General features: G+C 36.8%; 1 protein-coding gene across 2 annotated transcripts; it reads left to right on the top strand.

The window, feature by feature from the left end:
* The first annotated feature begins 2,549 nt into the window (after nucleotides 1-2,549).
* On the top strand, nucleotides 2,550-7,647 carry LOC107758962 (palmitoyl-acyl carrier protein thioesterase, chloroplastic-like). 2 transcript variants are annotated; one of them, XM_016576809.2, is made up of 7 exons: nucleotides 2,550-2,830; nucleotides 3,929-4,553; nucleotides 4,654-4,787; nucleotides 5,465-5,578; nucleotides 5,858-6,029; nucleotides 6,110-6,178; nucleotides 6,969-7,647. In XM_016576809.2, the coding sequence occupies exons 2-7, from the start codon at nucleotides 4,041-4,043 to the stop codon at nucleotides 7,239-7,241; spliced, it is 1,275 nt and encodes a 424-aa protein (XP_016432295.1). In that variant the 5' UTR covers nucleotides 2,550-2,830; nucleotides 3,929-4,040; the 3' UTR covers nucleotides 7,242-7,647. The 2 variants fall into 2 exon arrangements, with proteins under 2 accessions (XP_016432295.1, NP_001311553.1); NM_001324624.1 differs by lacking the exon at nucleotides 2,550-2,830 and having other exon boundaries at nucleotides 4,030-4,553; nucleotides 6,969-7,280.
* The last annotated feature ends 5,037 nt before the right edge of the window (nucleotides 7,648-12,684 follow it).

Raw genomic sequence — 12,684 nt, forward strand, 5'->3', positions numbered from 1 at the left:
AGACAATTAATCCCATCATTTTAATGTAAAACGTATCTCGGGATTAATTAATATCTATTATCAGTGGCAGAGGTAAAATTTTCACTAAGGGGTATTAAAATATAAAAAATTAAATAACTAAAAAGTCAAGGGGAGTCAACTTATAATAAATACGCATAAAACAAAAAAAAATTATCTAGCAATACAATGTAATATTCCGGCGAAGGGGTATCAATTGATACCCTTGGGTTGATTGTGGCTCCTTCACTGTCTATAACACATAAGATAAATATAATCTCAAATTTTATCTCGAAATTTTTATCCTTATCTCGTGTACCAAACAACCCTTTAGTAATTGGAATCTTAACATTTTCATTTAGTTACCAATATAATGGCAAACAATTAAGGGCCCGTTTGGACATAAAATTTTATTTTTATCGGAATATTTTTACCTTTTTCTTTTGAAATCAGTGTTTGGCCATGAAATTTTTAAATCACTTGAAATTGAATTTCAGAAAAAACTCCAAAAAGTTATTTTTCAAAATGTTCACTTCAAATCACTCACAAAAATTTTAAAACAACTTCAAAATGTATTCATGTCCAAATACAATTTTAATTTTCAAATACCATTTTTATTTTTTTCGGAATTTCACATTTCTTATGTCCAAACGCCACGTTTACTTTTTTTGGTCATAGAGGCTGCTAATTGAAAATCAAGCCATATGCTCGAGTCAGATTTGGTTGGAAGTTGCAATTCAGAGTCAAAATATATAGAAAGAAAAAGCAGCAGATAACAGATAGAATTGATAAAGATTTTACTAATTATCCACTTTTTTTTTGGTCCTACACCAATTTATTCTAAATTAGAAAATCACAGTATTATTTAGTGCATGAGGCCAACACGTTAAGCTATGACATAAAGTTGAAAAACGTAGATTTATTAGGCTGGCAAAGTTAGGCATATAGTTCAACCATAATAACTATTTATGATATTCCTAGAAGCAACTCTATCCCATCAAATTTATTGATATACAATCGGGCGAAATCATAATTTAAAGTTTATATATTTTTAATTTATTATCTAATCTATGACTTATTTTAATTTTAGGTTTATACTTAAATATTTAAATATATTTAATAGATTTTTTAATACGAGTACATGTCAAGTATCTTTTTAGCCGGAAAAAAGTATCTTTTTACCAAAAATATTTTTCCTCCAAAGTTATGGTATTTGGTCAAGCTTTTAGAAGAAAAACAATATTTTTGAGTAGAAGGAGAAATAATTTTTGAGAAACAGAAAAAATAACTTCTCCTCAAAAATACTTTTGAGAAAAATACATTTAAAAGTATTTTTTAAAAGATTGGTCAAACACTAATTATTGTTCAAAATTATTTTTCAAATTAATTAGCTAAACACAAATTGTTTTTACCAAAAGTACTTTTTTGAAAAAAACTTTTAAAGAAAAATACTTTTCAGACAACAACAATCCAGTAAAATCCCACTAGTGGAGTCTGAGGAGGATAAAGTGTATGCAGATTTTATTCCTATCCCTCGGCTCAGAGACAGTAGATCCGTTTTTCATAATAAGCTGATTTTAGAAGCTTGATCAAACATGCTATAAGCAAACGTTATTAAATTCATCTGAATCCATAATTCATTTTCTAGCTCCACCCCTAAATGTATATATATATTTATTAATGCACGTAAAAGATTCAATCCCATTTTCTTCTTTTACGAATCAAACTAAAAACAATTTCAAGCTCGTTCATTAATGGATATGTTTCTTTAAGATTATGTATAATTTAAAAAATTTGTAGTAAAATAAATGCACTCTGATTTTACTGACTATAAAATTGAATCATCTATGGATATTACACTAGTGTATTTCCAGTTATCCACTAAAATACCAAAGTGTTATTCTACAAACACATACTAATCATTTAAAAAATTCCATTTAAAAATTTATTTGCCATGAAAACTTAAAAAGGTTGACTTTCATGGAACTTGTTATTATTCCACAATATTAGTTTTTCTTTATAAAGTTTAATATGTTCTTTTTCAATTTTTTCTCGTACCTACATGAACGCGAGATGTCTTGTACTGAATTGATTTTTTTTATGCTCTTTCTATCGATGAGGATTTACGCTGCCAATCCCAATTTGCATATTTTTTTTTTGTAATCATATTTTTTCTTGAGTGTTTGGAATGTATTTAACACTCTATAAACAAAAAAAATAGTATGTGTAACAAAATTCTCCAACAAATTATGTAAGCTTTAAATTAAATTAATGAACCCACTCTATGGCCTCTGAATATTAATAATTAGTTTAGAATTTTAGGCTTTTAGCACACACAAAACCACGTGTTAAGTTAACAAATAATACAGGCCCTGTTCCAAATAATTCTTTTTTAAAAAACAGATGGATTATTTGAAAAAGAAACAATAAATAAGAAAGAATGGCAGTCATGTAAATAATAGTAAATAGAGGGGCAAAAAGAAGAAGTTAAACGCGAGGCGGAAGGGGCCAGGTGGATAGTATAAAAATGGGTGACTGAAACACTGTATCCTTACCACCCAGATTCCACTGGTTCCCTGCTTTTTCTCTTTCTCTTTCTCTCTCTCTCCGAAAAATTTGAAAAAGCAAAATTGAATTTTATAATTTAAAAAGTATTTATTTACGGAGAAAAAAGGAGCACTACAAGATCACAAACCCTAGAAATTTCGAGAATCTTATATTTTTCATCGGGTTTGCTTGATCAAAAGTGAAGTCTTTTATGTTATCATATCAGGTGCAATACATTTCTTCGTGTTCTCTCTAGAAGTTTCTCCGCAGAAAAAAACGGAAAAAGGTGCGTTTTATTTTACCTTTTTTTTTATGTATGAAATTGTTGAATTTTTGTACGGTTTATGTATGTAGTTGTTGAATGTTGATCTGGATGATTTGGATTGATATTTGCCTGGATTATGTGTATTAATGCAGACATAATGTAAGGGTAATTGCTTGATTTTGTGATTGTAATTTGAGCGGAAAATGGAGAATTAGCGGTTTGGTTTCCGAAGCTGAGGCTCAGATCTGTTTTGCATGTTTGAATTTCATTATTTTTTTTGGTGGAACTTTGTTTTTGCAAATTCATGTTCTTTTAATTTTTATTTCTTATATTGGATTCATTTTCCTTTGAAATATTGTCTCCATTTCAAATAGAATGAAGGACAATGATATACTAGTTTTTTTGTTTCTATTCGGACATTAATTTCTTAATTTTTCTTAGATATAAACTCTAGATATCTAGGGAAAAAAAATACAACTCTGTTTAAGGTACAAAGGTGTGTCCTAGTGGTAAATGAAGTGGGAGGAGAATAATGAGGTTTTAGGTTCACATCCTAGCGGAGGCGAAAATAACTAAGTGATTTCTTCCTATCTCCTAAAGCCTTTGTGGACAGAGTTATTTGGTACCCGTGTGATGGGAGGTAGCAGGTGTCCGGTGGAATAGTCGAAGTAGGCTCAAGCTGGTCCGGACACTTAGTCATCAAAAAACAAAAAATAAAAATATTACTCTGATTGAGTTACAATTTTTTAATTGTTAAAGATATTGAAAGAATTTATGAAACTACTGGTTTGGTTGCCTGAGGAGAGAGATAAAGATAAGACAAAGGTTTTTAATGCATAAATGTGCTGGTAAATGGAATTGGAGATATTTTACTTATTTAGTTATATAAGGCTATTGGGTAAAGTGGAAATTGTAAGCTGAAACTTTATGATTGATTTGGGTTTCTTTTATCAAAGCCTGTTGTTTCGGTGGGCTGTAAACGTTTGATTTCTTTTGAACCATTACAAAGATTAAAGCTTTTTTGTTTTTTCACTTGCTACTTAAAGAAAATTTAGATTCTTGAAATTTTCTTGACCATGTTGGAGATAACAGTGATATGTTACTTTCATGGCGTTGCAGGGAGAACAGTGTCACCTTTTGATCTGTTTCTTTTGTTCGGAATCTGCTGATAGTAATACACAACAAATTTGAAAGAAGCGAGACTGACTCGCCGGTATATAATATTTTTATCATGGTGGTCACTGCTGCTACTGGCGCATTCTTTCCTGTTGCTAATCCACCTCCTGAATCTGGTGGAGCAAAACCATCTGGAAAGGTAGGAGGAAGTCTTCCTGGAAGTATAGATGCACGGGGGCTCAATGCTAAGAAGCCTGCTTTTGGGAGTCTACAAGCTAAGGCCAATGCTCAAGCTCCTCCTAAGGTGAATGGAACAAAGGTAGGCGTTATGGATGGCCTCAAAACTGATGATGAGGTGTTTTCTTCACCTCCTCCAAGGACCTTTGCAAACCAGTTGCCTGATTGGAGCATGCTCCTTGCTGCCATCACAACTATCTTTTTGGCTGCTGAGAAGCAATGGATGATGCTTGATTGGAAGCCTAAGCGTCCTGATATGCTCGTTGATCCATTCGGTTTAGGAAAAATTGTGCAGGATGGCCTTGTTTTCCGTCAAAATTTTAGCATCAGGTCCTATGAAATAGGGGCTGATAGGACTGCTTCTATAGAAACGATGATGAATCATTTACAGGTATTCTAGGCTTTCATTTCCACTTAGCAAAGAATTATTGACTTGAAGTTGTAGAAGCATCTTGTTTTGATACCTTCACGAGCTTGAGTTTGTTCTTCAGGAAACTGCTCTTAACCATGTCAAGTGTGCGGGACTCATGCATGGTGGGTTTGGATCAACTCCAGAAATGTCCAAGAGAAATTTGATTTGGGTTGTTACCAAAATGCAGGTTGTAGTGGATCGCTATCCTACTTGGTAAGTTTCTGTTCTTGCTTCTCTGACATGCTGTATCAGAGTCTGAGGTACTAGAAAGGGTAAAGCCGAAGTTCAGCCATTTTTGGCACTGTCTTTGTTGATCAATATTGAAGGCAATTTGAAATTGAGGTTCATACTCCAGAATTATTTAATTTGTTAATTAAAACTTCTACCACACATTTATGTAATATTGCTTAACCGCAAGTCAGTTTTCTATTGTAGTCTTAAAGCTCTGTATAGCATTGTGCTATCCTGTGATATGAGGAATCACTTTGATGAAGTTGAATTTCATATAATTCCTTATCTCAAAATCCATGCACTCTTTTTGGAAGATAATGACCAATTTAAACAGAAAAATCTTGTTTTACATGATTAGAAATCTCTCAAGCTCTTTTAGGTGCCAACTAACCTCTATCATTGAATCATTTTGCTCATTTTCCGTCTAGCTATTAAGCATTTAAAACCCCAGTCTATCACAATATTGCAGTTAAGCATTCTATCCACAGGAGAAATATTAGGGGTTTCTTTACATTTGTATAGTTACTTTGGATCTGTTGGGATTATTCTTTTTATACTAGTTCTACTGATCTCCCTATTGACATTTCAAACACTATGCCCAGTTTCTTTGACATGTGAAAATGAGCATGGCGATCTTTGGACTGATTTCTTTCTCACAGGGGTGATGTTGTTCAAGTTGACACTTGGGTGGCTGCATCAGGGAAGAATGGTATGCGGCGAGATTGGCTTGTCCGTGATAGTAGTACAGGGCATGTATTGATGAGAGCATCCAGGTAGGGCCATTATTGTTTAATCTACTTCAGTTTGATTAAATTTTTACACGATGAACTTTTACAAGCATATTATTCAGTTATGTTCGACGTAAAATGATTTTATCATTTCCATTTAGGTTTGTTTCTTTGTGGTTGTAACCTTCTTTTTGGATTTGGCTGTTTTATGACCAAGCCATAGTTCCTGATCTCGTCTGTAGTACGTTTGGTGGCCAACCACGAAACCCTTGATCTATTCATTGTTTCATAACTGTGATTAATTTTGTTTCCATTTGCTTGCAGCTTATGGGTGATGATGAATAAGGAGACAAGGAGATTATCTAAAATACCGGAGGAGGCTCGGGCTGAAATTGAAGATTATTTTGTTGATTCACCTCCTGTTATTGACGATGACAGCAGGAAGTTACCAAAACTTGACGAGACAACAGCAGACTACATTCGAACTGGTTTAACTGTAAGTAGAAGGATTCTAGACTGGTGACTCTGTCATATCTAAGGACATCTTTAATATCTTCTGATTTGTTGAATTTACAGCCAAGATGGAGTGACTTAGATGTTAACCAGCATGTTAATAATGTCAAGTACATTGGCTGGATTCTTGAGGTAAATCCTCTTCCTTTTCCTCCTCCATCCTTTAAAGTATTTTTTTCTTCCCTGTTATTGCTTGTAAAATATTTTGGTTTATGATTAGGCTACGTAGCACAATAGATGTGTTTAGATTTTCATCATATTCTGAAATCATGTGTACGATGGGGAAAGGAAAAAAAAACTAAAAGATCACGTGTGCACACACTAACCCAACCGAATTCTGTATTTTCTTGGATTCACAGTGGTACTGGATATCCTGAGGTTTCAGAAAGAGCTGAAATATGTCCCATGATGTGTCGATGTGTTGGGAGCCATTTGCATACTTAAGTTCTGAAATACTTATCTAGTTATATCTCCTGTTAGAGGATAATTGTTGTTCGTCATTTCTCTTATGGGTTGTGCACCATATAGGAATAAAAAGTGTGTATGTAAAATCAAGTTTTTTTTCTTCTTCTGGCTGGTAAGTACGAAATTCTTGCCAATTCTTTATTTTTCTCTAAAACAGTAAAACTAAAGTGAAAACCCATCTTCCCCAAGAAAATGAAGTTATTTTAATCAACCTAAAATAGGGAAAGCTATATAAACTCAAATGAGCAGTGTGATTTGCAGTGTACTGAAAGACTCTTGATGGTTAGTGTCGTGTCTTTAGGTAGTTGTGGAATTCCCAATTTTTCTCGTATCACTAAGGGTACATAAATAAAGAAATCTTCTCAGAGTGTTCGAGAATCTTGGTTTCGTCGTGTCATTATATATTTGCTTCTATTTATCACACGGCTCAAATTGTGGGACATGTCTTTGGCTGCAGAGTGCACCCATGCAAATACTGGAAGGCTGCGAGCTCGCGGCCATGACATTGGAGTACCGAAGGGAATGCAGAAGGGACAGTGTGCTGCAGTCACTGACCTCTGTACTGGACAAGGGTGTCGGTGACTTGGATGACATTGGGAATGTTCAGTGTCAACATTTGCTTCGACTCGAAAATGGTGGAGAGGTTGTTAAGGGGCGGACTGAGTGGAGGCCAAAACGTGCCATCAATGGAATTGGGAGCATCGGCGGATTCCCAGCAGAAAGCTTCTAGTTCCATTACTTCCAAGTGCTGGAGTTGAAGTAATGTCAGTTGCTGTATGTCACAATCCCTTGTGAATCCTCCAACTTGTGCTCTTTGATCTTTACATATTCTCTGCATATATATGTGTGTTTCATTTTTATCCTTGCTTTTTTTCTTCTATTCCCCCTTGCCTCATCTATTAATCTTTTTCTTTATTTCCTTTAGAAACTAGTTAAAGTTATCAGAACTATTGTAAGTAGCCTTTGTGTCTTCTCTCTCCCTCATTCCCCTAATCCAGAAGCTTCCCATCTTTTGTCCCTTATCTTGCTGTCAATTGAAAATTTGGCCTAAATGGCATTGCTGAACAGGACAGCAAATGGAATATTTTTTTATTGTGGCTATTCTTTATATCTGTAATGCAATATATTGTTCTCAATTGCCATGTGGTCCATCACATTTGTCATCAACTTAGTGAATGGAAGTTTCATCTTGTATTTCTTCCATCCTCCGTTCATTGTATTTGGCGATGTTTGACTAGTCACAAAATTAAGAAAGACATGCTTTTGGGAAGGGGAGCATTGGAGTAATTGGTAAAGTTGTTGCCATGTGACTAGGAGGTTACGGGTTCGAGTCGTGGAAACAGTCTCTTGCAGAAATGCAGGGTAAGATTGCGTACAATAGACCTTGTGGTCCGGTTCTTCATACACCGCGTTGCCTTTTTATGCTTTTGGCACATATCAATTGTATCCCTAGAACAAGTAGTGATGATATTTTCATGGCCATAGAAGCATGCCAGGATAAAATGAAAAATTTAAAGAATTTTTAGTTACAGAAAAGTGTTCGTCCTTTTTGGAACAGATTAAAGATAAAAGAGTTTTTCAGGTTGTCATTATTTTAAAATCATGATATCTAAACATGCCTAATTCTCTTGGAGAAGAATACTTCACAGCTCATTCACTTTTACAATCGAATTCTTCTTTGTTATATGTCTTTTAGTGACAACGCGTCTCTTTTTTGTTGGTGGGTGAGTATGTCTTTTACCAATCAATGTAGTAATTGTGTTCCAATTTTGCTCGACTAATAGATAAGGACGTTCCATAAAAGGTGGAACCAGACAATCAACTTTACAGGTAATTGGATTAAGAATAAGTAGTGGAGATGTGTTATATAATTTGAAATGCCGTTGAATATTGAAAAACTTATTTGAGAAATATTTTGAGAGATAATAATTTTTATTTAGAAGGGAAGCCTTTGAATCAAACAGTAAAGTTCGAGCCATGGAAGTAATCATTAGTGCTTACATAGGTAGACTATTTACATGATTACATCATATACTTTTTGGGGGAATGCGAGATACTTTGTGCATCAGACTGCTCATTTTTATTCACAAGACTTCTAACTGTTTTTCCGAGTAAAATTTATGTTCAACCACAAACTTTTAAATACTCTTTTCCAATTTTAATTTCAGTTACTTTTTTGTCAAGTTCAACCAAATAATGTCCAAACTCAGATTGAATATTAGAGATTTTTTATTACTAAGTTACTAAACTCTTAAGAAAAATCGAGCTCGATGCTTGATCGAGCATCTGGAACAATAGACCAGGCTCGAATCATTTATTAGAGATCGAAGGTCGTGAAACCGAACTCAATATCGAGGTTCGAAGTTTGACAAGACCATCATATTCACCCTCGAGTTTACCGAAGGCACCACCGATCCTGCTTCTAACGGCCTCGGCGAAAAGTTTTGCCAACTCATCCGACAAGGATCCGTAATTTTCGCTATTAACCAATTATTATGGCAAAAATCACGGGATTAAGTTAAAAAAGGGCCAACGATCTACAAAATCAAGGACTTATGTTTTTGATTAAAGGTCTTAAAAGTAAGATCTCCCCCAATATATATAAGGGGGACTTGATAATTCATGGACGGACGTTGTAACATACTTCAAAGAACAACATACTATCTTTTCCAGCTTTGTTCATATTGTTTTGGCTTCAATAATATCTCTCCTAAATTCGAACGAAGTTAATCTTGCGAGGCTTAAGCATGGTTTGCATTTGTGTTTCTATTTATTCTTCCATATTAAATCTGATTTCAAAATTTGTATCAAATTAGATCACGTAACCTTAAAACTGCATATAAATTCAATTGTTATCCAATTTTACGGGTAAACAGTTTGGCGCCCACCGTGGGGCTAAGGATAATAATGGTCATTTGATACAAATCTTCATAACACACACTACTTTACACTTGCTCTTTGAAGTATCTTTGATTTCACGCCAAAAATGACAAACTCTCTATTAGCACCTCTACATATCGACAACGAGGCCGATCATCAAGGTGAGAATAACAACATGACGTCCGCTAATGCGGGGACACCTGCTAATGCGGGGCCACCCGCTGATGTCGTTGGAATTTAGACTACGGATCCAATTGATGTAAATTCACATGTGGCCATCGACACGAACTTGCGTACCGACCCTGAAAATAGCATCCGTGGTGGAGCCCAATCTGCAGCTCGAAACACACAAAATATTGAAGAAGACGAGATTAGTCTACGCATGATCTTCGAAATGCTGCAAGCTCAACATGTGGCGATAGCTCAGTTGCAGAGCCAAACCCAGGCACCGAGCAGGGTTGAACCCGATCCGCCTCAAGAAGTCACCCGCAGAACGGAACCGACCGTGGTAAGGTCGAATGAACAAGAGTTGGGGACTAACCCTGAAATTATAAAAATGCTCGAGGAGTTGACAAAGCGGATAGAGTCAGGGGAAAAGAAGATCGAAGCGAACGATAAAAAGGTTGAAACCTATAATTCCATGGTAGATCAAATCCTAGGAGTACCCCCGATATTGAAGGGACTGGATTCCAAGAAGTTCGTGAAAAAACCTTTTCCTCCGAGCGCGGCCCCAAAACCAATCCCCAAGAAATTTCGTATGCCCGAAATACCTAAGTACAACTGAACGTCCGATCTAAACGAGCATGTAACCTCTTATACATGTGCCATTAAAAGGAACGACTTAGAAGACGACGAAATCGAGTCTGTTTTGCTGAAAGAATTTGGGGAGACCTTGTTGAAGGGAGCCATGATATGGTATCACAACTTACCTCCTAATTCTATTGACTCATTTGCTATGCTTGCAGACTCTTTCGTAAAAGCACATGCTAGCGCCATCAAGGTCGAAACCAGGAAATCAGACCTTTTCAAAGTCAAACAGAAGGAGAACGAATGCTCAGGAAATTCGTGTCCCGTTTTCAAATGGAACGAATGGATTTGCCGCCGGTCGCTGATGATTGGGTTGTTCAGGCTTTTACTCAAGGACTCAATATTCGAAGCTCGGTGGCTTCGCAGCAATTAAAGCAAAGCTTGATAGAATACCCTGCCATTTCCTGGACCGATGTACACAATCGGTATCAATCGAAAATCAGAGTCGAAGATGATCAACTCGGGGCACCTTCAAAGTCTATATATCCCGCCAGGACTCTCGATAGAGCCAAGAGGGACATTAATCGTGAACCAGGATCAAATGGGGATCGATATCGGCCCTATAATGGAGATCGAAGGAGTAGTGTGTCGGGGCGGAACCCTGTAAGAAACGACAGGAGAAGTGATCAAGGTCGAAGCAACTGGGGACTCATGACCAAAAATGGCTTCGACAGGTCCATCGGGCCTAAAGAAGAACCGAGGCTATCAAAATACAACTTTAATATCGACGTTGCCGCCATCGTATCTGCTATCGGGCGCATCAGTGATACTAAATGGCCTCGACCTTTAAAATTTGATCCATCTCAAAGGGACCCTAACCAGATGTGCAAATATCATGGAACTCACGGTCATAGAACGGAAGATTGTCGACAGCTGAGAGAAGAAGTAGCCCGTTTATTCAACAATGGGCACCTTCGAGAATTCTTGAGCGACCGAGCCAAAAACCACTTTAGAAACAGGGATTCTAACAAACAGACATGACAAGAAGATACCGAACATCAACATGTCATAAATATAATCATCGGTGGAGTCGACATCCCAAAATGGCCAATGTTGAAACGCACCAGAATCTCCGTCACCAGGGAGAAACGAACTCGAGACTACATACCTGAAGGAGCCTTATCCTTTAGCGACGAGGATGCGAAAGGGATCATAAAACCTCACAATGATGCACTGGTAATATCTGAACTCGTAAATAAAACTAGAATCAAACGTGTGTCAATTGATCCAGGTAGCTTGGCCAACATCATTCGATCGAAGGTCGTAGAATAGCTCGGTCTACAAGACGAGATCATGCCAGCAGTCCGAGTCCTAAACGGGTTCAACACGGCATGTGAAACCACCAAAGGAGAGATAATGTTACCCATCAATACCACCAGAATCGTACGAGAAGATAAGTTTTATGTAATCGAAGGAGACATGAGGTACAACGCCCTTCTCGGAAGGCCATGGATCCACCACATGAGGGCAGTACCCAACCCTTCACCAAGTGTTAAAATTCCCAATTCCATGGGGATCAAGACAATCTATAGGGAACAACCGGTCACAAAAGAGATGTTTGTCGTTGAAGAAGTGGTTCTGATATCAACAATCTCGAAGGAACCGAATTCTGGCGCCGACCCAAAGGCCAAATAGCAATTACCAATTTCGGTAACAACCCAATCAGATAAGCAAAAGACTTGTGAAGATGATGATTGCAGGGTTTCCCGATCTTTTATAATCCCCGATGACTCCGACGCAACCAAATCGATGGTCGAAGAGCTGAAACAGGTTGTATTAATGGAGCATTTGCCCGATCTAAAGGTATACCTGGGCACGACACTAACTCCCGAGCTCAGGAAAAAATTTATTCAATTTCTTATAGTTAACATAGATTATTTTGCTTTGTCCCATCTTGACATGACAGGGATCCCACCAGAAATAACCACTCACAGACTAAGCATGGACCCAAAAATTAATCCGGTCAAGCAAAAGATGAGGCCCCAGTCCTAGGTCAAACATACTTTCATCAAGGACGAGGTATCTAAACTCCTAAAAATAGGATCCATTCGAGAGGTTAAATACCCAGATTGGTTAGCAAACGTAGTGGTAGTCCCTAAAAAAGGGAATAAACTAAGAATGTGTGTAGATTACAAAGATTTGAATAAAGTATGCCCCAAAGACTCTTTTTCTTTGCCCAAAATCGATCGTATGATCGATGCCACAGCCGGCCACGAGATCCTCAGTTTTTTCGATGCCTATTCCGGGTACAACCAAATACGGATGGACCCGAGTGATTAGGAAAAAACCTCCTTCATCACTAAAAATGGCACATAGTGTTATAATGTAATGCCGTTTGGATTAAAAATTGCCGGAACCACATACCAACGCCTAGTAAATCGGATGTTTGAAGAATAAATAGGAAAATCGATGGAAGTTTACATTGACGATATGTTGGTTAAATCCCTGCGAGCAGAGGACCATTTAAGGCATTTGCTTCCCCTTCA

This window comes from Nicotiana tabacum, chromosome 21 (assembly GCF_000715075.1).
Source record: "Nicotiana tabacum cultivar K326 chromosome 21, ASM71507v2, whole genome shotgun sequence".
In the NCBI taxonomy this organism is placed as follows: Eukaryota; Viridiplantae; Streptophyta; class Magnoliopsida; order Solanales; family Solanaceae; genus Nicotiana; species Nicotiana tabacum.

Bases quoted from the DNA above. Each gene is read 5' to 3' on its own strand.
- LOC107758962 (XM_016576809.2), top strand. From the start codon at position 4,041: ATGGTGGTCACTGCTGCTACTGGCGCATTCTTTCCTGTTGCTAATCCA. The intron at 4,788-5,464 runs GTAAGTTTCTGT...TCTTTCTCACAG, and splicing joins GTGGATCGCTATCCTACTTG to GGGTGATGTTGTTCAAGTTG. The intron at 6,030-6,109 runs GTAAGTAGAAGG...TTGAATTTACAG, and splicing joins ACATTCGAACTGGTTTAACT to CCAAGATGGAGTGACTTAGA.